Source organism: Microcebus murinus, chromosome 11 (assembly GCF_040939455.1).
Source record: "Microcebus murinus isolate Inina chromosome 11, M.murinus_Inina_mat1.0, whole genome shotgun sequence".
NCBI lineage: Eukaryota > Metazoa > Chordata > Mammalia > Primates > Cheirogaleidae > Microcebus > Microcebus murinus.
This window is the reverse complement of record NC_134114.1, coordinates 93,478,645-93,504,639: the sequence shown is the minus strand read 5'-3', so window position 1 is coordinate 93,504,639 and position 25,995 is coordinate 93,478,645. Positions and strand designations below refer to the sequence as shown.

At 40.3% G+C, this 25,995-nt stretch overlaps 2 protein-coding genes and 1 long non-coding RNA gene across 4 annotated transcripts in view; 1 reads left to right on the top strand and 2 right to left on the bottom strand.

Moving 5' to 3' along the window:
• SNX24 (sorting nexin 24) overlaps nucleotides 1-13,527 on the bottom strand; it is a 140,575-nt gene extending 127,048 nt beyond the window's left edge. Inside the window, exon 1 of the mRNA XM_012788557.3 lies at nucleotides 13,402-13,527. Within this exon, the coding sequence (XP_012644011.1) occupies nucleotides 13,402-13,461 (60 nt within the window). The 5' untranslated portion in view covers nucleotides 13,462-13,527. The remainder of the gene's footprint in view (nucleotides 1-13,401) is intronic.
• Nucleotides 13,528-13,606: 79 nt separating this feature from the next.
• Nucleotides 13,607-17,175, top strand: LOC105884554 (uncharacterized). The gene is made up of 2 exons (XR_012921727.1): nucleotides 13,607-14,123; nucleotides 15,798-17,175. It is a non-coding gene; the product is annotated as an uncharacterized LOC105884554 (long non-coding RNA).
• Nucleotides 17,176-24,985: 7,810 nt separating this feature from the next.
• The window catches only part of SNX2 (sorting nexin 2), a 59,482-nt gene continuing 58,472 nt past the window's right edge, over nucleotides 24,986-25,995 (bottom strand). For both annotated transcript variants that reach the window (XM_012788560.2, XM_076008319.1), the window contains one exon: nucleotides 24,986-25,503. In XM_012788560.2, the coding sequence (XP_012644014.1) occupies nucleotides 25,453-25,503 (51 nt within the window). In that variant the 3' untranslated portion in view covers nucleotides 24,986-25,452. The remainder of the gene's footprint in view (nucleotides 25,504-25,995) is intronic.

The following is a 25,995-nucleotide window of genomic DNA, read 5'->3' as shown; positions in this document are numbered from 1 at the left end:
GCAAAAGTAGCACAATCCCTATGGACAGGAATTTAACAATATCTGGCAAACTTAAACATACATTTACCTTTGGTCTAATCCACTGCTAGGGATTTATTCTACGGTTACACTCACAAAAATACAAAAAGACATACACACAAGGCTACTGATTGAAGCCAAACCATGGAGAACAAGTGTGCCACACAGATAGTACATATTTTACAAATTGAAGTTTTGTGGCAATCCTAGTCAAGCAAACCTACTGGCACCATTTTTCCAACAGCATGTGCTCACTTTGTGTCTCTCTATCACATTTTGGCAATTTTCTCAACATTTCAAATGTTTTCATTATTATTATATCTGTCATGTTGATCTGTGGTCTCTGACGTTACTGCAGAAATTGTTTGAGGGAGTCGCGAACTGCACCCACGTGAGCGCAGAACTTGACAAATGTGTGTGTTCTGGCTGCTCCACTGACTAGCTGTTCCCCCCTCTCTCTCCCTCTCCTCCAGCCCCCCTATTCCCTGAGATACAATATAGAAATTAAACACTTAATAAACCTACAATAGCCTTTAAGTGTTCAAGTAAAAGGAAGAGTCTCACCACCTCTCCCTTTAAATCAAAACCTAGAAATGATTAAGCTTTAGTGAGGAAGGCATGTTGAAACCCTGATAGGCCAAAAGTTAGACCTCTTACACCAAACAATCAGACATGTTGTGAATGTAAAGAAAAAGTCCTTGAAGGAAATGTAAAGTGCTACTTCAGTGAACACGAATGGTAAGAAAGCAAAATAGCCTTATTACTGATGTGGAGAAGGTTTTAGTGGTCTGGAGAGAGATCAAACCAGCCACAACATTTTCTTAAGACAAAGCCTAATTCACAGAAGGGCCCTTAACTCTCTTCAATTATATGAAGGCTGAGAGAGGTGAGGAAGCTGCAGAAAAAGAAGTGGAAGCGAGTAGAGGGTGGTTCATGAGGTTTGAGAAAAGCAGCCATCTCCATAACACAAAAGTGCAAGGTGAAGCAGCAAGTGCTGATGGAGAAGCAGCAGCAAATTATCTTAGAAGATCTACCTAAGATCACTGATGAAGGCAGCTATGCTGAACAGATTTTCAATGTAGACAAAGCCTTCTACTGAAAGAAGATGCCATCTAGGACTTTCGTAACTGGATGGAAGAAGTCAATGCTTGGCTTCAAAGCCTCAAAGGACAGGCAGACTCTCTTGTTAGGGGCTAATGCAGCTGGTGACTCTTAAGTTGAAGCCAATGCTCATCTACCCTTCTGAAGATCCTAGGTCCCTTATGAATTATGCTAAATCTAGAGGGTGCATAAGAATTACGCTAAATATAGAACACTCCGCCTGTGCTGTATAAATGGAACAACGAAGCCTAGATGATAGCACATCTATTTACAGTACATTTTACTGAATATTTTAAGCCTTCTGTTGAGACCTACTGCCCAGAAAAAAAGATTCTTTTCAAAATATTACTACTCATTGACAATGTGCCTGATCACCCAGGAACTCTGATGGAGACTAATATTTTTTCATGCCTGTTAACACAACATCCATGCTGCAGCCCACGGATCAAGGAGTCATTTCAGGCCAGCCGCGGTGGCTCATGCCAGTAATCCTAGCACTCTGGGAGGCCAAGGCGGGCAGATCGCTCGAGGTCAGCAGTTCAAAACCAGCCTGAGCAAGAGCCAGACCCCGTCTCTACTAAAAAAGAAAGAAATTAATTGACCAACTAAAAACATATGTAGAAAAAATTAGCTGGGCATGGTGGCACATGCCTGTATTCCCAGCTACTTGGAGGCTGAGGCAGTAGGATCACTTGAGCCCAGGAGACTGAGGTTACTGTGAGCCACAGCACTCACTCTAGCCTGGGCAACAAAGTGAGACTCTGTCTCAAAAAAAAAAAAAAAAAAAAAAAAAGGGAGTCATTTCACCTGTCAATTCTCATTATTTAAGAAATACATTTTGTAAGCTTATAGCTGCCATAGACAGTGACTTCTCTGATGATTCTAGGCAAGGTAAATTGAAAACCTGGACAGGATTCACCATTCTACACATGATCTTAGCCAAAAGGCTGAGATGTGATGGGATTCATCATCCTAGATGCCATTAAGAACATCTGGGAATCACAGGACGTTGTCAAAATATCAACATCAATAGGAGTTTGGGAAGTTGATTTCAGTCCTCATGGATGACTTTGAGGGGTTCAAAGCTTAAGCAGAAGAAGTAACAGCAAACGTAGTAGAAATAGCAAGAGAGCTATAATTAGAAGTGGAGCTTGAAGACATGAGTGAATTGCTGAAATCTCAGGATAAAACTTTTTTTTTTTAAGACAGAGTCTCACTTTGTTGCCCAGGCTAGAGTGAGTGCCGTGGAGTCAACCTAGCTCACAGCAACCTCAAACTCCTGGGCTCAAGCCATCCGCCCGCCTCAGCCTCCCGGAGTGCTAGGATTACAAGCGTGAGCCACTGAGCCCGGCCTCTCAGGATAAAACAGGCGAGGAGTTGCTTCTTATGGATGAGCAAAGACAGTGGTTTCTTGAGTTGGAATCTACTTCTGGTGATTATGCTGTGAACATTGTTGAAATGCCAACAAAAGATTTAGAATAGTACACACAATTAATTGATAAAGCAGCAGCAGGGTTTGAGAACACTGACTCCAATTTTGGAAGAAGTTCTACTATGGGTAAAATGGTATCTAACAGCTTCACATGCTACACAGAAATCTTTTGTGGAAGGAAGTTAATTGATGCAGAAAACTTCATTGTCGTCTTATTTTTAAAAATTGTCACAGCCACCACAACCTTTAGCAACCACCACCCTGATCAGTCAGTAGCCATCAATGTTTTGAGGCAGGTAAAAAGATCCTGATTCGCTGAAGGCTCAGATAATCATTAGCATTTTTTTAAGCAATAGAGTATTTTTTTTTTTTTTTTTGAGACAGAGTCTCACTCTGTTGCCCTGGCTAGAGTGAGTGCCGTGGCATCAGCCTAGCTCACAGCAACCTCAAACTCCTGGGCTCAAGCAATCCTCCTGCCTCAGCCTCCCAAGTAGCTGGGACTACAGGCATGTGCCACCATGCCCGGCTAATTTTTTCTGTATGTATTATTTGGCCAATTAATTTCTTTCTATTTATAGTAGAGACGGGGTCTCGCTCTTGCTCAGGCTGGTTTCGAACTCCTGACCTCGAGCAATCCGCCCGCCTCAGCCTCCCAGAGTGCTAGGATTACAGGCGTGAGCCACCGCGCCCAGCCGAGCAATAGAGTATTTTTTAAATTAAGGTATATACATTGGGATTTTTTAGACCTAATGCTATCATACACTTAACAGGCTACAGTCTAGCATAAATATAACTTTTGTATGTACTGGGAAACCAAAAAATTCATGTGACTTGCTTTATTGCCATATTTACTTTATTGCAGGGTCTGGAACCAAAGCAGCAATATCTATGAGGTATGCCTGTACAGAAAGGAACGATGCTTCTGCACAGATGCAGAAGTGATCTCCAGGATATATTGTTAAGTTACAAAAAAGCAAGGTAGAAGAAGAAAATGTTTTAGTATACTATTATTTAAGAAAAGGAGTGGGGGCTACAAATATACTAGTATTTTTAATTTTTTTTTTTTTTTTTTTGAGACAGAGTCTCGCTTTGTTGCCCAGGCTAGAGTGAGTGCCGTGGCATCAGCCTGGCTCACAGCAACCTCAAACTCCTGGGCTCAAGCAATCCTCCTGCCTCAGCCTCCCGAGTAGCTGGGACTACAGGCATGCGCCACCATGCCCGGCTAATTTTTTCTATATATATTAGCTGGCCAATTAATTTCTTTCTATTTATAGTAGAGATGGGGGTCTCGCTCTTGCTCAGGCTGGTTTCGAACTCCTGACCTCCAGCAATCCACCCGCCGCGGCCTCCCAGAGTGCTAGGATTACAGGTGTGAGCCACCACGCACAGCCATTATTTTTTAATATATTTTTTAAATGGAAGGATAGCCCGTCGCTGTTTTCTTTACATAGGAAATGCTTTACTATTTTTACAATCCATCTTTTGATCCCATAATCTGCTAGCAGTGAGTTCTTTTACATATAGAAGAAAAAATAATTCCTCGTTATCAGTGGAGTGCTGGTGATAATCTCATGCCATGTTTTTTTGTTTGTTTAAGACAAGGTCTCACTCTGTTGCCCAGCAGGTGTGGTCATAGCACTGGTGTGATCATAGCTCACTTTACCCTTGAACTCATGGCCTCAAGTGATTCTCCTGCCTTGGCCTCCCAAAGTGCTGAGATTACAGGCATGAGCCACCATGTCCTGTCACAACTTTTTATTTTTTAACAATCGTAATCAATGAGAGGGGAAGGAGACAAGGCGAGGAGGACATAAACAGAAGCTGAATTTCAGCAGACGAACCTGATGTAACTGATTTGGAATTATGTATATACCTTACACAAGTCTAAAAGAAAATTAGTTCTTAAAAACATTCCTAAAAATACAAAATAAAATGAGACCGGGTAGCTAGTTGGTGTTATAAGCAGAGAAGAACTAATCCAATAGATTTAAAACACAGTCTTTTGATTGTATACTCTTAGTGGAAAAGGTCTAAGAATCAAAGAACTTGGTTTTTGTAATTGTAAGCTGTATGCAGTAATCATGTTGTTGATGGTAGTACCGGTACTATAATTAAGACGTATTTATGCTTATAAGAGAATGCAAATTGCTAATCATGTGATATGCAAATTATATCAGTTTCAGCAATTCAAGAACCAAGATTCTCAGTGTGGGAGAAAAAAGTCACAGTTGAAGACTGAAGAGAATATGAAATTAAGCAATTCAAACTTAAAGCTGTTGGGGACTTTAAATTATTCTGAACCTTGAGAAAAATGTGGCTATGCAGCCTGAGTCACCTGGCATGCAGCTGCAACTTCTGCCTTTTTTGCTGTAAATAATCGGGAAGACCAAGCAGCTCCAGAGATAAGACCCCCCTCAGATCTTTATCCCCTCTCAGGAGTAATAAAGCAATCTTCCTTGGAATGTAGTAATTTGTAAGCAATCAAATCCCTGAAATGTATGCACTCGTCTGTATGAAAATGTAACTCTGCTAAAACTGCCCAGGCTCTGCCTGTGTAACTGAAACCTTAGCTCCCCGTTCATCTGCGGCTGACCCCATTCATTTGGAGTGTGTGTTTCCCAAGTGGCTGCCCTCAAGCTTTGCAACTGAATAAACTCTATACTTAATCATATCTCCTGAATCTCATTATTTAAGGCTGAAAAGAGTAAGAAAAAAAATCCTGATATCCTCAATTTATCATGTATTTTCTCTTTTAAAAAACCCTATATTTGATCACTGAAAAGATCTAGAAATCTTCACAAACTAGTCCACACCTTGTCCCCAGATTGTGGTTTCTAAATCTCATTTCCCACTAAAAGCAACTGGGGATCTTTAGAGAAATGGCTAATCCCAGATCTGGAGTGGGAATGGAAAAGTAGTACCAGGAACATCTTGTTACACGAAAAGCGAGGAAGTCATTAAAGACTACACAGATTCAACTTGAAAAGGCTAAACTTGAAAATGAACAAAAATGGCATAAAAAGTCATAAAAATGGTAAATGCAATGGACTGAACTATATCAAATAAGCTATATCCTCCAATTCATAATGAATTTATGTAAAAATAGACTGGTATTTGTGATATTGCTCATTTTTTTTTATTTCGGCATATTATGGGGGTACAGATTTTAAGGTTTCAATAAATGCCCATTTCCCCCCTCCCGATATTGCTCATTTTTAAGTGAATGATATTGCAGCAATATTTTAAAGGGGGAATCTGTTTTTTAGACATATAATATAAATATCTGAAAATAGTTACAGATAGGTCTGAGATTTGCTTCAAAATGGAATGGGGAAGGATATGCAAGGAGTAGTGGGAAAGAACAGTACATGGGTCATGGGTTTAATTTTCAAATCTGAGTAAAGGGGTCATTATTCTCTTTACTGCTGCATAAGTTGAAATTTTCCATAATAAACAGTTAGTTTTAAAAGAGCAAGAGGGAATAATACAACAATAAAAAAAACACAGTAAAGGCATATATAAAAACAAAATAACGGAAAATTTCATTAAAAATCTAAATGATTCTAAACCAGCTTCAGAATGCAAAGCACAAACCTGACAGTTCCCTTGTTCCGAAGGGGCAGGGTGGGGCCCAGAAAAGAGTGAAGACTGGAAACAGTATCTCCATGACCTCTGTACTACATCCTAATCATTTATGTAAATACATTAGCCTGGATGACCATGAGGGGAAAAAGCATGGAGAGTAAATAAGGCTATGAAATGGAACCTTAATCGAGCACACACTTTGAAAGTGGTAGTAAGAATACCAGTTGCTCACACATAATTGTTGTGTCTACGGTACTGTATATCAAATTATTTGCATAGAGTTTATTTTTTATAATGCAAATATTTCACCTGGACTTTTGTTTACATTATTAATTTACATTAAAGAGCTTTAAAAAAATAAGTAAACTTCCAAGCAGTCCCTACTTGAAATAATAATAAATCACAAACATTCATGGTAGAACATTCCTGGCCCTTTGTAAACATTATCTCATGGAATTCTCACACCAGACCTATAAGGTAGGTACTCTTTTACAGATCATCCTCTGTTACAGACAAGGAAAATAAGGCACAAGGAGATTAAGAGCTTGATCTCTTAATCAGTGCTGGAGCTGCCTTAACGCAGCATGAGACCACAGCCCGCGCCTTTCGCCACTAGGCAACGTGCGCTTCCAACACGCACTGGTGGAACATTACAGATAAGCTCGCATGGCAAAAATCACCCAGAAAGCATCTGAAATAACCAAAATTTAATTTAGTCTGTGCAGGTTCATCTATTAATATAATGATATACCTGTCTCATTTTTGAGTCAAAGTGTGCCACAATTTGGACTAAAAACTTAGAATCGGGTCAAATCAATCTAAAGTAAATGTAATGTGGTATCCCAGACTGGATTCTGGAACAGAAAAGGACATTAGTAGAGAACTCAGTGAACCTCAAATAAAATCTAGAGCTTAGTTAGTAGCAATGAACCAATGTTAGCTTCCTCGTTCCAACAAATGTACTATGGTAATGTAGTACGTTAAAGATGCGGGGAACTGGGTAAGGGTACAGAGGAGCTCAATGTACTAACTTCCCAACTTTTCTGCAAACCTAAAATTATTTCAGACTTAAAAGTTTTTTTAAAAAAGAATACATAAATTTAGAAATAACTACTGAAAGATTAAAACATATGTCTAGCTCAATGAAAACAAACTTAATTCTGCCCCCAGATTCCTAAACACTGCATTTCCAAAACTCAATCTTCTTGTACCTATTTTGACTTTTAAATGAATGTACTGTTCTAAGTTTGTTAATGGTCAAGAAGAATGTTTTCAAGCTGTATTTCTTGTCCTTAGGGGTAAGGGACATATCTTATATATGCTTGATTTAATCATTCAACAAATATTTAACGTGGGCCTTTGCTACGAGCTCACCACAAATGGGGCACCGTGCCAGCCACATCCTTGTCACACAAAGGCTGCCTTCACGCGTGTGCTGGTCACGGATGACTGAAGGACGCTGCTGTGGACACTGTGGTCTCACTGACACCCTGCTGCCCTTCTCCCACTGTGGTGCCTGGGGGGTTAGGCGGCAGGAATGGGCTGACCCATTCCCGGCTCCAGAGGTGCCTCCTAACTATTTTAACTCCATCTGGTTAACCTATCCTCCTTCCCACAGTGATCGGTTCAGAGAACCCTGGCCTCTGCAAATTGGCATGCAGAATTCCTCTGAATTCCCCTGGCAGTAGGATTGTTTGAGAAACCAATTAGGAATTGATAAAGAGACTTATCTGCTCAAGACTCCTGGGTAAAAAAGTACCCTTCCTATGAAGAAATATCCTCTCTTCCTCTGGATGCTATAATAAATAAAAAATATTAAATAGGCTGTAATTTTGTCCATTTTGTCTTCAGGTAGAAGCTTCTCTGAGGATGAAAGCAAACAGAGATAAGAGGGCCACTTTCGAGTAGCCAGCCAGACACCCTCAACCTCCCAGCCTTATTCTCACAAATATAAAATAGCAATATAGTAACAATAAAATGTAAACCATTGTTAAGTCCAAGGCAGTATTTACATTGTAGTTATGTTAACAAAAACAACGAAAACAACCAGGAATTGATATTAAGGTACTGCTAATTTTGTGGTAATATTTACATTTTGGTTATGGTTTTAAGAAGTCTTTAACTATCGGATATTCATAGTGAAATATTTACAGGTAAAATACTCCAGAATTTTAAAAAATAAGATGGGGAAATAAGGGATAGCGAATGAAACATTAATAATAATTATAAAATACCAAAGGTGAGTAACGGGTAAATGGTGGTGGGTTACATGGTTCAATTTTTGTGTTTTAATCCATAAAAACTTTAAAACTACATATATCACAATATTATGATCCTGAATATATGCATATATAAAGCTGCCTTATGTACTGAAGAGCATAATACATTTTAAGTGTATAACAAGTGAATCAGCGACAGGTCCATATCCCAAGAGGACATATCTGTATAAACATAACACATGTAGTCAGTCATAGACAATTAGTTAAAATGGACTTGAATCTAATTCATGCTTTGATTTTTACAGCTATGAAAACTGAAATCTAACACATTCAAACTTTTGTGTTGTTACCTAAGTAGTAATTCCAGTTTTGTTGATTTTACCAACAATATCTTAAAATTGAAAATACTAGTCTAAACTGGGATCTAAGACCTGGTATTCTCAGGTCTTGGACTGGGCTGTTCTCCCTCCTCACCCTGCAAGACCGCTCAGCAACATCTGGTACTTTCTTTCTTGCAGAGCATCTCCCACCCTTCCTTTGTCCAGCCTCATACCCCCGGGTTTCTTTCTCCTCCTGGATTCTGTGCCCAGACATCTTTGTTCATGTAAATTCTAGGATTTTACCCTTGGCCCTCCCTCTTTCCTCACTCTGCATGTGGTTTTTTGTTTCTGTTTTTCCATCTTTTATGCTGAATGTCCCCTTAGAGCCATATTTCTAACCAAGACCTCTATCTACCCTGAACTCCAAAACCAAATGCTTGCATCCATCACCAAAACTCAGCAGGTCCCCAAATGAATATCTCCCCTGCTTCAGTTCTTATCTTACCTGCACCCACAGGAGTCACCCTGCTGCCCTAAATCTGGTCCCCAGCTACTGGAGATTCTTGTAGTCATGCCTTCCTTCCCACGTTCAATGCTAAAGCCTTAGCTGAGGCCCCCACTGTCTCTTAAATGATGAGTGCTCCAGGGCCATTGCTACGGTCTGAATATTTGTGCCTTATTCAAATTCATATGTTGAAATTCTAACCCCAAGGTAATGGTATTAGAAGGTAGGGCCTTGTGGGAGGTGATTAGGTCATGAGGGCAGAGCCCTCATAAATGGGATTAATGCCCTTATAAAAAAGGCCCAAGGGGGATCTCTGCCCCTTCTCCCATGTGAGAAAACACAGAAGCAGGCACCATCTATAAACCAGGAAATGGGCTCTCACCAGACACAATCTGCTAGCACCTTGATCTTGGATTTCCCAGCCTCCAGAACTGTGAGATATAAATTTCTATTGTTTATAAACTACCCAGCAGCCTGAACTAAGATAGTTATCTTTCTAAATGCAAAGCTAATCATGTTATTTCCTTCCTCGAAACTCTCCAACAACTTCACCCTATCTAGGGTTAACGTCCACATTCCCTTTATAGCTCTCAAGGCTAGTGAGCTAGTCTCTGCCCCATCTCTCTCTGGAATCACTCTGCACAATCCCTGCTATTTACTCAAAATTTCAGTCTGCAGCCTGACCCCCACATAACCTGCTAAGATGCTTCATGCCTGAAGATCACCGCTCTTCTAATTTTCTCCTCTTATGAAGATGAAATCACTCATTATTTATTCAACAGACGTGTACTGAATTCTTACTATGTGATAGGCTCTGTACTAGGTGCAACCATGGAGATGCACACTATGCCTAGGCTCAAGGAGTATATAGCCTAGCAGGGAAACAGATATTAAACGAGTACACTATTGGCATATGGGGGGCGAGAGGAGAAAGAAGAGAATAACTTTCCTAGGAAGTAGTAACATTTGACTTATCACATTTTGTTACAATATCCTCTTACTTCTTTGTAAAGGAAACAGATTAAAAGTGCCCCCCCACCACTTTTGGTGTATCTGAGTTTTAAAATGCCTTTCTTCTGAGATGACAATTTGCCCTGCATTTCCTCTTTCTAAAATTCACAATCCTAGCAAAAACCTAACCAGATTTCAAAGTCAGCATTCCTAAGCACCCCAACCCCCATGGCAGCACAGCCACCCTGCAGAGCAGACTGACCTCTCAGGCCCTCAGGCCCCTGAGTACCCTAACCCTGCCCTGCTCTGAGCAGCTCCTGGATGGGACAGGAACAAATCCTTTCCGTCCTTTAAATCCCCACCAATACAGTGCAAGCCCAGCAAATCTTTAAATGCTTCAAGGGCAAAAATTCACTCTTTAAAAGTTAATAAATTTGTACCATGGGCATAAATTTGTATAAACTGTTTTTTTTTTTTTTGTTTTGTGTTTTTTTTTTTTTTTTTTTTTTTGAGACAGAGTCTCACTCTGTTGCCCCAGCTAGAGTGCCGTGGCGTCAGCCTAGCTCACAGCAACCTCAAACTCCTGGGCTCAGAGGATCCTCCTGCCTCAGCCTGGGCCTACAGGCATGCGCTACCACGCCCGGCTAATTTTTTCTATATATTTTTAATTGTCCAGCTAATTTATTTCTTTTTTTTTTTTTTTTAGTAAAGACGGGGTCTCACTCTTGCTCAGGCTGGTCTCAAACTCCTTAGCTCAAGCAGTCCTCCTGTCTTGTCTTGGCCTCCCAGATTGCCAGGATTATAGGCAGGCATGAGCCACCGTGAGGGGCCTGTATAAACTTTTTGAATAACAATTGCACATTATCTATGAAAGCTTTAAAAGGCCTGGAAATACCACTTCTAGTTAATGTTCTACAGAAATCTCAGTAGTTGCCATAAAAAAGTATGGACAAGGATGTCTTGTTTTAACATAGATATAGTTGCTAACAATTGGAAACAAATGTCAATGGCCATCAACAGAGACCTGGGTAAACAAATTACTGTGGAAGAGTCCTTCACTAGCAGTTAGAAAGAGGCGGCAGAGCTCTCCGGATCAACAATGAAAGATGTCCATAGCTGCACGATGACAGCTGTGGTAAAATCTTGCCATTTATTTTTTTAAAAAAGAAAAACATATATGTCTTCACAGTATAGGGAAAAAAATCTCTAAGACATACTCCTACACTTTATCTCTGGGGGCATGGGACTAGAAGCAAAAGGAGAAACCATCTGTTTCTACTTTAAACATCCTATCACTGGATTTGTTAGAATGAGATATAACGCTTTTTAAATTTAAAACACAAACATAATCACTAAAGTAAAAAGGTGGGGTTTTTTGTTTTTGTTTTTTTTTTTACTAAGGTATACATTATTTTACCAGTTTCTTATTTAGGAAACTGAGATTATATCTTTTAAATGTTAGGGTTTTCTTAAAGCTGAAATATAATTCATTGCTATTTTCCCAACACCTAGAATAGAGATTTACAGCAGGTGCTCAGTTAATATTTGTTGAATGACTCAACTGCTGTACAAGCACAAAATTAGTTGCTCAGGGGGAAAAGGTATTAACTGCTCCACAAACTCACCCAGGAAAAAAAATCACTTCAGAATGTATTTTAACAGTTTGGCTCCCAATCTAAATGAGTTAGGATTTTTTTTTTCTTAAAGTAAACTTTTAAAGAGCACAGATTCTCCAGTAGAAGAAAATCAATAATGGGCAATGAACCTTAATTATGATCTACTTCAAAGTGCTTATTTCTGCAGGTAATTAACTTTTAGCTTGGACTATTGAGACCAACTTCATCTTCTCTCTGAAAACCATGGCCCCTAACAACTGGCCTTTTAACCTTCATACCCTAAAAGAAAGCCCCCAAAATGGTAGGCCCTCCATGACTGTTGAGGCTGCTGATGAGAGAGGTGAGATACCTGAAAAATGAACCGAGGTTTTAGGCTTAGGAGACTTGGATAAAACCTCCAAGAAAAAAGTCTTGAATGGATTCAAGTTCAATTTTTTTAAAAAGATACAGAATATTTAACCACATGTTAATGCACTGGAAAGGATTATTTATATAAATAACCGCCACTATATAGCACAACTCCCCACTCCCTGCAGTTTCCTCCCCATGGAAAGCACTTTAAGAACTTGTCTCAGGACAAGCACCTGGACAAAGTCTACTGAGTTCTAAAAACCTACATACTTCCTGGACTTTTTATTTTTCAATCACTGCTTTTAATTCTGTATCTTCCTTTGACAGGGTGATTTAGTCCTTGCTATGAAAACACAAGGGCCCAAAAGACTGTCACCAAATACCAATAATATTTAGAGGAGGGGAGATGGATTAAAATACTTCTCCGCCAAATTCATGTAACTGGTGTTTAGCAAGTTAGTGAACTGGCCGCAAATAAAACGGTCCTTTCAGACTGCTCTCTACAGTCTCTCTCCAACCCTACCCATTCTTTAACAACTGGAAAATTCTTCCAAGGTCTAACCACCCTTTGACATCTGCCCCACTAGCAACAACTGTCTAGGTAAGAATGTTTAAATTCACTGAGGAATCACCACCAACAGCCCACTCAGTAAACTTGTCCCCAAATGCCCATGCCCTGGTCTCTGCCCTCCCCTTCACTCTTGCGAGCAGGGGTCCAGTTTCACATTTCTGGGTGACCACAGTCCCATGTAGAAAACAGGTGCTCAGTAAGTACTGTTTCTGCGATTTCATGGCACTGCGTAACTGGAAAAAGAGAAAAAAACAAACTTTGGAAACCATTTAAAACCAACACATGTGTTTACTTTGGCTAATAAACAGCCACAAACGATGCTGCTGTTGAAAGTACCCTGTTTCCTAGCCGAACGAACCGCACAGCGCTTGGAAGCCGGCATGAACCTGCCACCTCAGCCTGGGCTCGGGGCGGCCGCGCGGGACGCGCACGAGCCCATCCCGGCGCCGGGGGCGGGCGGCGCGGGGAACGGCGGGCGCCCCAGCCCAGCCCAGGCCGGGGCGGGAAGGGATGGCGGCGGGGGTCGCGGGGGTCGCGGGCGCCCGCGGCCGCCGCGCCGGGGAGGGGCGCCCGTTTCCCTGGCAACCGCGGCAGGGCACAGCCCTTCCCCTGGGCGGGGGAGGGGAGAGGCGCGCGGGGACCCGCGCAGGGGCGGCGGCGGCCTGGGGCGCCTCCCGGGGCGCAGCGCCGCAGGCCGGCTCGCGGGCCCGTCCCGCCGCGGCCCGCGCCTACCGTGTATCCCCGCTCCAGGTCGCTCTCCTCGTAGCGAAAGGACGGGATGTAGACCTCCATGGCCGCGCCGGCCGGCCGGCGGGGGGCGAGCGGGGCGGGCGCACGCTGCGGTCGCCGCTCCGCCCCGGCCGGCCGCCCCGCCCCCGAGCCTGCGCCCGCCGGACCGGCCTGCGCGCCGCGCCCGCGCGCTCGGGCGCCTGGGCCGGGCCGGGCCGGGCCGGAGAGCGGCGAGGGCGCGGGCAGCGGCGCCGGCGTCTCGGGCCTAGCGGCGGCTGAGGGCGCCGGACCCAGGAGGCGGGGCCTGCCGCCCGAGGCTGCGGAGGGGTGCGCGCCCCCGCGCCGGACGGGCCGCGCCGCACCCGCGCCCGCCGCCCGGCTCCCGCGGCGCTCGGGGGCGGCTCGCCTGACGGACCAGAATGGAAGAGTGTGAAGCGTTTCAATTTTGTTTTGGTCAGCTGAGTTTTTATTTTTACCCTCAGAGGACGCTGACAGCCGAGCACCCTCCAACTTTTGCCAGGACTCTCCGGTCCCCCTCGATGCGAGGGCCCGGGGCTCCTCAGAGGCCGCCGACCGAGGGACGTGTGGAGCGCGGAGCCCCACAGGAGCGCGGAGGTCGCCGGGTCGCTGACACAACCCGCTGCTTCAGGCGCCAGTTCTAAAGCGCTGCCTCTAACCGTGAGGAGCTTTTCAACCAGGAGAGAAAGTAGAAGATGCAATAAAAGGTAGGGACTGGGGACTAGTAGCTTGACAGTCCCTAAGAAATTAAGTGTCCCAGCTGAGGACATTGTTTTCTTTTATTTCTTTTTTGAGGCGGGGTCTCCCTCTGTTTCTCAGGCCGGACTGCGGTGGCGCGATCGTAGCTCACAGCAGCCTCGAACTCCTGTCCTCATTGATCTTCCCGCCTCGGCCGTCCAAAGTGCTAGGATTACAGGAGAAAGCCAACATGCCTGGCCATGACAAGACTTTGAAAAGGTACTTGCCCTAAAACCTAGTTGGCAAAGCACATAAATCACACAATACAGTGTGATCGTCACGAGAGGCTCAAGGTGACCTATAAGCTGGGCTCTACACTCACAGCGTAGAGTCCACAGAGCTGTTGTTTATCAGGAGGTGCTGGCCAGAAGAAAAAAGGAATGGTGGTCTAGTCACAGGCCACAGCTAAAAATAGGGAGTTTTGAGAGGAGGGCACATCTTGTGAGTGCTGGCTTAGAGGATGGATCCTCAGCTGAGGTTAGTGTAGAAGGCTTTGCGGGTCCACACCAGGCACGTTCTGAAAGCAGGAAGCCCAGTTATTTCTCTGTCCCATGACTTAGGGTTCCATCATAAACTCTAGAGTTTGCTAAGCTGAAATGCCCCCTACTCTCAAAGACAAACGGAACTGAATGCAGCTGCAGTCCAAGAAGTTCGCTGGCAGGTTACCTTTTTTCCTGGCTGAGGTCACTTCTCAGTGACCTGCAAGTCACCTCAACAGAGCAGTTTCAATTCTGCACTGTGCTCTATCCTAAGGAAGGAAACTCAAGGCTTACTTGAGTAACCTGATAATCAAGTTTCCTCAGCTGGGACCCTGTGCAGTGGCTCATACTTGCAATCCCAGCACTTTAGGAGGCTGAGGCAGGAGGGTTGCTTGAGGCCAGGAGTTTGAAACCAGTCTGGGCAACAGAGAGTCCCTACAGCTCTACCAAAAAAAAAAAAAAAAAAAAAAAAAAATTGTTTTTTTAATTATCCAGGTTTTGTGGCACCCACATGTAGTCCCAGCTACTTAGGAGGCTGAGGTGGGCGGATTGTCTGAGCCCAGGAGTTTGAGGCTGCAATGAATTATGACCACTGCACTGCAGTCTGGGTGACAGAGTGAGATGCTGTTTCCCCAAAATAACAGTAATAATAAGCTTCATAACAATCCCATGAGGAAGTGTTATGTGCAATAGGATGCAATAGGACTTTCAAGGTCTAGGAAGTATTTCTGTTTTTTATTTTTAAAATAATAACAGCTGATGATGGCAGAAGACCCCCAAAACAACTTCAAGATTGGCTGAAACAGGTAATGTAACCCAGAATTGTGTAGTCATGAAATCCTTGAGCCACAGATTGCTGATCAAGCTTTTATTTATTTATCTACTTTTTATTTATTTTTTTTGAGACAGACTCTGTCACCTGGGCCAGAATGCAGTGGCACCATCATAGCTCACAGCAACCTCAAACTGCTGGGCTCAAGCAATCCTCCTGCCTCAGCCTCCCAAGTAGCTGGGACTACAGGCACGCCCTACCACGCCCGGCTGATTTTTTCTATTTTTCATAGAGATGGGGTCTCACTCTTGCTCAGGCTGATCTCAAATTCCTCAAAGGATTAGAGTAAAATAAGGTCTCAAAATATATACTTTTTGTACATTTATTCTCAGGAACCTATCCTGTATATCCACCAAAATGAGGGAATAAATCAAGAAAGTGGAAAATATGAGGTGTAGAAAGTAGAAGATACAACCCAGGGAAGCAGTGAGGGGAACCTTCAGGATCACCACCATGCAATGGGCTCAGCAAGATCACCAGTCCAGACTAGAGCAACATGACTCAAGAGGCAGGTATTTTGAGGACTGTTTTCGCAATGCTTTCTGCCATATCTTCTTTTTAATCTAAAGAAACTACTGGAAAATATACTTCACCAACACAAGAAAATAAGCCAATAAAAAGAAGGCGGCCTGAGTCCCAGTATATAGGGAATATGTCCCAAGAGAATGGTGAAGGCAATTCCAAAGCTGAGAGCGAGAGAAGTCCAAGGGTAACTCTACAGCAAGCCCAGAGAGCACTAGCCCCAGAGAGAATATTAGTTTCCTGGAGAGAGGGCTCTAAACAAAACAACTGGAATGGAGAGATTACCTGATGTGAATGGTCTTATGGGAAAATGCACTGTGACACTATGGGAAGACATGGAGAAAATTACCAATAGATTAAGAAAAAAAGGCACTAACCAAATTTAAAAAAAATTAAAGCATGCTTTACTTCAGGAAAAAATAGCAAGGTCATTGAAAACAAGAAAAGCCTGAGAAACTGTCACTACCAAGAGGAGCAGGAGACATGACAACTATAATAAATGTATCCTGGATGTGTTGTCCTGAAAGGGATCCTAGAACACGGAATACATAATTGAGCAAAAACTAGAGAAATCTGAATAAACTACAGACTTTGGTTAATACTGATGCATTGATATTTATCCGTTGTAACAAATGTTCTATACTAATGCAAGATGTCAGTGGGAGAAACTGGGTGCAGGGTATGTGAGAACCCTACATGTCCTAACTTCACAATTTTTCTGTAAATCTAAAATAAAGTTTATTTTTTAAAAAAAAGAAAGAAAATCATCATTAAATATACTACAACTTTCAGCTGTGAGCAGTATTTGTGTAGGCACAATAAAAATGCAAATACTGATTTAACCAAAAATTGTAACACAACTGCATTGGAAGGGCGGGGACAAGTGCATAAAGCAGAGCAACGGCAGAGCAAGTGAACTGAACTCTTACTCACCATAGAAAAGATAAGCAGACGATGTCTAACACTGACGTTTGATAGCAGTGTAGACCTGTTACTTAGAAACGTGAAGGTGGCAGCAGAAACAGCTAAGAGTAGAAAGTGGAGCCTCTAAGGAAGAGGATTGAAGAAATGGGGGCCAGATGGGGCAAAGAACCGCTGCATGTCATTGGCCTTGGCAATGCTACTGTAGTTTTTGGGTTTTGCGCATGTTATTTATTTGATGAAATAAACATTAACTAAAAAATCAAAGACTGCAGTACATTTTTATGTATTGACAAGCAAAAACTTCCAAGACACTGGCACATCAAAAAGCAAATTCTAGGAATGCCACAGAAACAACCCTAATGGTGTTACCAGAGGCCTAGGCAGTTGTTTGCCCTATTTATTCTTTTTCAAAAAGTGCCAAATGCATAAAACTTAATGTTTCTGAAACTTAAGTTCCTGCCTTTGACTACTTTCTCCTTTTCTATACCCTCATTACCAGAGAAGTTGCTTCCACTTCATCACATCCCAAGCCTCCAATTTCTGCCTGTCTTCTCTCTCTTGCCTTCATTTGTAGCCTTAGTCTTTTAAATTCGTGTCTCAAAATCTCTTCCCCTCCCGCCCCCATGTTCCCTCAAACCCACTACCAATCCCCAATATTGAGTAAGTCCATCAATTTGCCTAGGACCTGCAGTCTGATGGCTGAAGAAAAGGATACTTTCTTCCGTTGGCTTTATTTGTAAATTCATGATTTCCAAACTGATTTGAAAATTAGCACTCGTCTGTATTTCTTTTTTCTAAACATTTACTATTCTTTTTTTGGCTTCCAATCTTCTTTGGCCTTCCTGCTGATAACACCCCCTGATGATGGCTTAATTTCTTCATCAAGAAAATAAAAACTTTCAGGCTTGAACTCATAGCTTTTCTTTTTCATCACCAAATAAACTCATCCTTCTCTTTCCTTTTGTTGAAAGTAAGAAACATCTTCACTTCTTTCCGAGACTTTATCTACTTGATTTTTTCCCTCCATTCTTCCCTTAGATATTAGTTTTGCCCAGGATTTTGAAATCAGCATGCCAACCTCAAAATAAATGGATAAATGAGTGACTAAGTGAAACTTGCCATCTTCATTTCCATTCCCCTGAATTATCTCACTTCCATGCAGCGGTTCAGGCACCTGCCATCGTTTGGCTGGACGATTGCCACTCCATCAATTCTTCTCATGAAACTCTCACTCTCCATCTTTCTTCACAGTTTACTATTTCCCTTAGTCTGCTACATATTGAAGGCTCTTACACAAATTTGTGGGAAAATAAACTTCTCGTTCCCAAAGCAATTACCACATTTCTATTTCACCCTTCCTTTTTAGCCTCCAGTCTCCTTTAAAGGTCTCTGACATTTACCGACAACACTCATTTAACTAGAGTATCTCCGGGGTAGGGGGAGTTTTAAACTTGTGTTTGCTGAATATTAATGGATTTTGACTGCAAACTTTCCTCCCTTTCTCCATCTGATCTTTAGCCCCTGGACTCTCAGAGTAAATCTCCTTGAGGTAGACTGTTCTGGGAGGGAACCTTTTTGGTAAGCCTATTTAGGCATTAGGCAAGCATAAACCTGTTATGTTGAAGAAGTCTTAAAGACTGGTGAAATAATTGAAATGTAGGTGCTTTGTTCAGACTGAGATGTTCTGTGTCCTGCAAACATTTATTAGATGTATAATAGCTAATACTTATTAATCACTTGCTAAGAAATTCATATCAGTTATCTTAAGGCCCTTAAGGAGCATGTGAAGGAGTACTTTCCATTGTACAGATGAGGAACCTTAATTTTCAGACAAAAATAACTTGCTAATAGTCAACACTGTAGGTTCTTGAGGCAAGATTCAAATGAGTGGGCTGAATGCATAACTGTGTTCTTAATCACTCCATTACACTATCTTGACTGTAACACACAAAGTTCTACAAGAAATAATAAGGGCATGGTCATTTCCCAAGAAACATACAGACTACTCAAGGAAGTAAGACCAGGTAACTATAATACAAGACAGATCTCAATAAGTACAATCTGAAAGAAACAACTTTTTATTAGAGTGCTATGGAGAGATCAAGAGATTCCTTCCTTCCTCTCTCCTTACTTAAAAGGATGTGGACTTTAAATTTGGCTTTAGTTTAAAGGATGGGTAGGATTTAAACAATTGCTGTTAAAAGGGAAAGGTAACTCAGACAAGGTGTATCATTCCCAAAAACACAAGACCAGGAAGGAACAGGGTATACTCATAAGCCTCAATTGATTAAAGCAAAAGATGGGTAAAGGGGTAAGAATCAAGACAGGAAAAGTAGTTTGAGACCAGGTTATGGAGCATCTGGACTTGTATCTGTAGGCTGTAGGGAGTCTATTGAAGATTTTTGAGCACAGTGCTGTGACAAGAGTTCTTTAGGAAGATGGATTTCACAGCAGGTTGTAGGAGTAGCAGAGTAGGGAGAGAATAAAAGAATAGCATTTCATAGGAGACTTAAGATAGTTCTGGCAAATGGTAACAAGATCTTGACCCCAGTTCTGGCTGGGGACTGGAGGGTGGGTGGGCAATTTAAGATCTTCACTCAGGGAGAAAAACAGGAGAAATGAGAAGGGCAGAGATTTCAGAAATACAATCAACTCAAGTTGGTCTTGGTAAAATTATGATGCCTAAGAAATGTTAACGTTGAAAACATAAGCATTTGGTATTATGTCTCAGTTACGGAAGGCTGGGAAGCATTAACTTAAATGCAGAAACTAAGTTTGGTTTAAAAGCCTACTGTCCCACATGCACACAAACATTTCCACACACACAAATACCCACACACACTGTATACACATATATAGTGAGAACACTTGAAATAAAGATCTAGAAAATAAAATACAGGTTAAAATCAAGATAAGACAACTATGAAGCAGTAAGAAGGCAATTTATTCTTTAAATAGTTTTGCTTTGTCTAATTTTAATTTTTATTAAACAGTTACATATATATAAATTTAAAATAGAACGTTTTTCTCAAAATACTCTTAAAATGGTTTATCCTATTAACTGACCTTAATAAGAAAATAATTTGTGTATTAACAAATGGGCACCTTCACCCGGATTGGCTTTAATTACAAAGTTTCCATTTCACCCAGTTAAGAAATAGTTAAAATTATTTAATGTTCAGAGACTTTTAAAAAAGTATGCGACAACAAGAGAAAGGAAGATGAGCATTTTTAATTACTTCATGTGCATTAAAAAATCACACAGAAAGCCACAACTTCCCTATCTTCTACAATCTTCTATTCTTAGCAGCTTCTGAAGCAATAGTTTGAAGAAATAAGTTCTCTGTATCCCAAAGGACTTCCTAGAATTCTACATATAAATGATTAGAACAGGAATCTTGAAAAACTTATCATACATTTTCAAAGAATGTTCACACACGATTAACACACAAATTTAAGAGGAAAAATCAGTTCAATCATGATTGAAGCCCTGAATCTGCTAGTTTATCTGTAAGATGAAGAGGTTAAGAGACAATCTTTAAGTTTTTCCTTTTGGCAATACAATGCTACAATTTATTCAGAGTAGATATTGAGTATCCACTACTTGCAAAACATTATGCTACAAAGTTTTATATCTAAATTGTATTTGCCCCTTGAAAGCACCAAATAGGGGTCCTTTATTCAGCTTTGATTTCTTCACTGGGTTCAGGATGGTAAGTTAACTAGCTGTTGGACTTACTTTCCATTTTCACTTCCACAGGTTTCACTAAACCTTTGCTGTCCAATCATTGCCACTAGCCACATGTTACAACTGATCACTTAAAATGTAGCTAGTATGAATGGAGATGTAATGACACTATAAACTCCACATTGGATATCAAAGACTTAATACAAAATGTAAAATACCTCATACGTTTCAGTACATTGGAACCACTGGACTTAATATTAAAATTAAATATTTTTTTGGAGAGTTTTGCTGTGTCACTCCAGCTAGAGTGCAGTGATGTCATCATAGCTCACTATAACCTCAAAACTCCTGGGCTCAACCAATCCTCCTACCTCAGCCTCTGGAGTAGCTAGGACCACAGGCAAGCATGATTACACCTGGCTAATTTTTTCTATTTTTAGTAGAGATGGGGTCTCACTCTTGATCAGGCTGGTCTTGAACTCCTGTGTTCAAGGGATCTTCCCACCTTGCCCTCCTGGAGTGCTAGGATTACAGGCGTGAGCCACCATGCCTGGCCATTTCTTTCTTTTAAAAATTTGGCTATAGAAAGTTTAAAAAAATGTGGCTCACACTGGATTTCTATATTGGTGCAAACATTTGGTTTGTTTCATTTAGTGACAGGGCCTCACTCTGTAGCCCAGGCTGGAGTGCACCGGTGCCATCATAGCTAACTGCAGCCTTGAACTCCTGGGCCTACGCAATCCTCCCATCTCAGCCTCCAGAACAGCTAGGACTACAGGTGTGTGCCACCATGCCCAGCTAGTTTTATTTTTTGTAGAGACTGGGTTTTTAACTCCTGGCCTCAAGTGATCTTCCCACCTTGGTCTCCCAAAGTGCTGGTATATAGGAGGGAGCCACTGCACCTGGCCTTTCTTCGTCTAAACTTTTAAGGAGCTCATCCAGATTAACATGACCTCTCTTCATCACCCTGATCACAAAGGCAGGGTACTGAACAATTATTCACATTTTTCTTGTTGTATTAAATATTTCCTTTTCTTGTTATTTCCATGTCTGGCCCATGATCTACCTTCATTATTACTTGCAACCATATCCTTTACCATGATGGTTATGAACGATACTTAAATTTTACTCTTAATTTTAGATGAGAAAGGGGATGGTGGTTCTACCCAGTCTTTCTTCAATACTTCGAAACAAAAAGTATGTCACACACACAGGTATCATAACATATACATTTCTTGACTAGTGAATATGACACAGAAATGCTTCCAGGGTTCCTAAGCCAATGACTGGACTTCCTTTTCACAAATGTTATTTTCCCTCCTCACTACCAATAATCCCTCCTTCCTTTAAAACAGAACTTTAAAAAAATTTCCTTTTTATTTTATTTTTTGGAGACTGGTCTCAAACTCCTGGGCTTAAGCAATATTCCCACCTTGGCCTCCCAAGTAGCTGGGACTACAGGCATCTGCCACCACTCTCAGCTAAATAGGATGACTCTGATCAGCCTGTCATTACTTTTTTTTTTTTTTTTTTGGAGACAGTTTCACTTTGTTGCCCAGGGTAGAGTGAGTGCTGTGGTATCAGCCTAGCTCACAGCAACCTGAAACTCCTGGGCTCAAGCAATCCTTATGCCTCAGCCTCCCGAGTAGCTGGGACTACAGGCATGCACCACCATGCCCGGCTAATTTTTTTTCTCTATATATATTCGTTGGCCAATTAATTTCTTTCTATTTATAGTAGAGATGGGGTCTCGCTCTTGCTCAGGCTAGTTTCGAACTCTTGACCTGGAGCAATCCGCCCACCTCGGCCTCCCAGAGTGCTAGGATTACAGGCGTGAGCCACCACACCGCGCCGGCCCATTACTGTTCTTGACTATCTTCTGTCTCCCTATGTTAATCACATGACTGCCCATGCAGGACCACAACAAGAAAAGTGAAGTAGCCATTTAGCTTAGTCACATCCCTCAATTTAAGACAGAAAACTGGAAGCTTTTATTAATTCCCTTAGACATTAGGATTAAGCATTTTTAAATGAATATACTTTCCTTCTCTAACCTGACTTCCTTCCTTTAAAGAAAGCTGATCATGTGAAGAGGCTTATTTTATATTTTAAAACCACTTATGAAACAATTTGTACAGTGAACTTGGGAAACTTTACTAGATCTGGATAAAAAGAAAAAAATTCAGTAGCAACAATGAAACAAGGGCATTTTAAAATTAATATAAATATATATGTATAAAACAAGTAGAATGGGGGTGGGGAAAATGTGAAATAGTTGAAAATAGTTCAGTAAAAAAATCAAAAAAACTTGTTAGAAATCACATTTTTACATTCATTTTGCTCTAACATTGTTTTACTTAATAGGAGGTAGTCTCTTATTAGAATTTGGTTTTCTAATAGAACATTTATATTGAAGTTTGATATTTTAAACAAAGTATTTTAAAGCAGAAAGGCACTTCAAGAATCAAGAGCTTTATGTACTAATAGGTAAGAGATTTAAGTGACATGCACAAAGTCCTACAGCTACTAAGAGAAGACTGAAGACATGTGTGTTTGTTTAGCTTGCTCCACTATATTATGCTGCCTTAGTCCTTCCTTAATTTTCCATCTCATAAAAAAAAAAAATACTTAAGTTCAGACCTATACAACTAAAAGATTATGTTATTAGCACTGTTAATGCTCTTGTTTTATTTGGAAGGAAAGCATTTTAGAAATATGAACAGGAGAAATGAAGATTGATGGGCTGAGTGTTGAAATAACTAAATCTTGTTAAAATGTTGGTAGGTATCAGAGGTTCACATAATGTACTTGAAATTTCCAATATACTGCTTATCTTTTAGAAAATGTGGGCAAGAGGAATGAAGGTGGGTCAGTTACTTTCTTCAGATTAAGGCTAAAATTATTTTTAAAATATTTTATCTGGAGGTACCGAATATTCTAATGAATGTACCACATCTGAATGGAAGATTTTAATAATAATAATATTAACTTGAATAATTAAGTTATCCTATGTACAAACTATACCTTTGTAAGGAATAAAACTATGGATATAATACTAGGACATCATTCTAGTGGAACTCTATTCCTAGTAAGCCTATTTCTGCCCAATATTAATAAGACAAGATGGCATCTGCTATATATTACTAATGAATTATTCATTTCTCAAAAGTATTTTATCTATTGGAGCAAAACAAGATTATACTATTTCTGCTTCAGTTTCTTCTTACAACGGCAAACATTATTTTGTGTCTCCTGAGATTTTTCTTTTCCTGTTCAATTCACTGATTATTTTTTCTTAGAGACAGGGCTATGTTGCACAGGCTAGAGGGCAGTGGCTATTCACAGGCACAATCATCAAGCACTACAGCCTTGAATTCCTGTGCTCAAGCAATCCTCCTGCCTCAACCTCCCTAGCTATAACTACAGGCGCATGCCACTACATGTGGCCCAAGTCTTTATAATAAACTTATGCGTCATGCAGGCTTCTGGGATATAAATATGAGTATAATAGGAATATAAATATAACATATATGTATGTATTTCATATTTATATTAAGTATAAATATGAATATATATAGTGTAATACCTATAGTAGGCTTAACATTTCAACTGAAATAAGTGGAAACAAACACATGCTGAGGACACTCTAATATATTATTAAATACTTCTATCCAGTAAGCCACAAGAGAGGGCTTAGTTACACATACCATATCTTGTTCCTCTGGAAAGGAGATGTGGCTGTTAAGCTCAAGAAGAGGGGTGTTTTTTAAGAATACTTTTTAAAAAACAAAAATAACTGATTCCAGTTATAACTTAAATTTTCATCAGCATTAAGGATAACAGCTGTCTAAGCAACACACAGAATAGGTAAGAAGGCTGCCAAAGACTTGTTTGTTCATCAAATAATGGTATATTTTAGCAAGGTACCATTCCTTGTCAATTATGATCATAGATGACCCACTTTTAGGTTTTTTTTTTTTAAAGATAAGGAATAAATTAAATATATGCAAAGACTTAGATTTTGAAGATAACAAAAGATGAGTAAAGTCCATGGGACTTGTAACAGAAGCAAATACATTTTTTCACTAATTCTTAGATTGAGCAATTATAAGGATGGATAAAAACAAGCCAAGACAATTTATTCTCTTCTTTAACCCAAGACAACCAAGAGATAAATGTTCTTTGATTTATGATGATTTCGTAAGAAAATTTAAGCTTCATTTGTCATTTAATAATGTAAGAGTTCAGTGTTTTTCTGTTAATTAAAGTAATTAAGGAATCACAGCATCACCCATAAACATCTAGAAGAAAAAGTTCCTTCCTATTAAAAATGCTTTAAAAATATCCCTGATATGTTTACATACCCAAATAATTTGTTACTAATACTTCACAAGGAATATCATTTTATTACTGTAATCACAAAATCATAATTTCTGTACAGGAATGTATAAGTAAACATTAATCAATGCATTGATAATTCACTTCATAAAGAGGGTAAACATACTACAGAACATATTGTAAAGAAAAAAATATTGTCAAATTTTCTGGCCTTGCAGTGCACTTTTTAGTGCAAGTATTTAAGACACAATAGTGTTCAATTCAGCAAAGTATTGCAGAATGTCATGCCACAGTCCACTTAATTCAAAGAGGGTCAGGACATGCAGCTTGTAATAAAATGTCAGAGTGTGTAAGTGAGTGTGTGTGTGCATGTGTGTGTCTATGTATATATAAAACCACATGTAATTCATAAAATATATAGTGGTTTATTTAGATGGTTTTAAATGATTTCACTGTAGAATTCAGCATAACTGGAACAAACATCCAAGGTCTTCTTAAGAGGAATAATCTTATTGCTAGGCAATGGCTTTGGCTTCAGGTAGGAATGCTTCCCAGTATTTTATCAGCTGTGGATGATAATAAAAATAAAAGATGTTACCATTTTGTCATTTATATGCATATATCCTATAATGCATTAAACAAAAATCTATAGAAATAGCTAACAATGATTAACATTTACTAATGTCTGGCTTTCGAAAGGATCATTTTAACTTCCTTATCTGAAGTCTGTCAATATAATTCACATATAAACTATTTAAAATACCAATTACTCCTAATTACAGTTTTTAATGTAAACAATACAATTTTCGAAAACTTACAATTTTTTGATTTATGCAAAATTGTATAAGGATTGTTACCACACATTAAAGATTACCTTAATACAACTACAATTACTTTTTCCAACATAAAGTGATAACATCTCCTAATTCAGAGGACATTCACATTTTATGTTACTGCTAGCCAAGAAAAATGAGATAAAAGGTGGAAGAAAAGAAAATATTGAGCAAGAAATGAAAAAAAGGGACCGGAAAGAATTAGCTGTGAGTCTGCCCCAGATA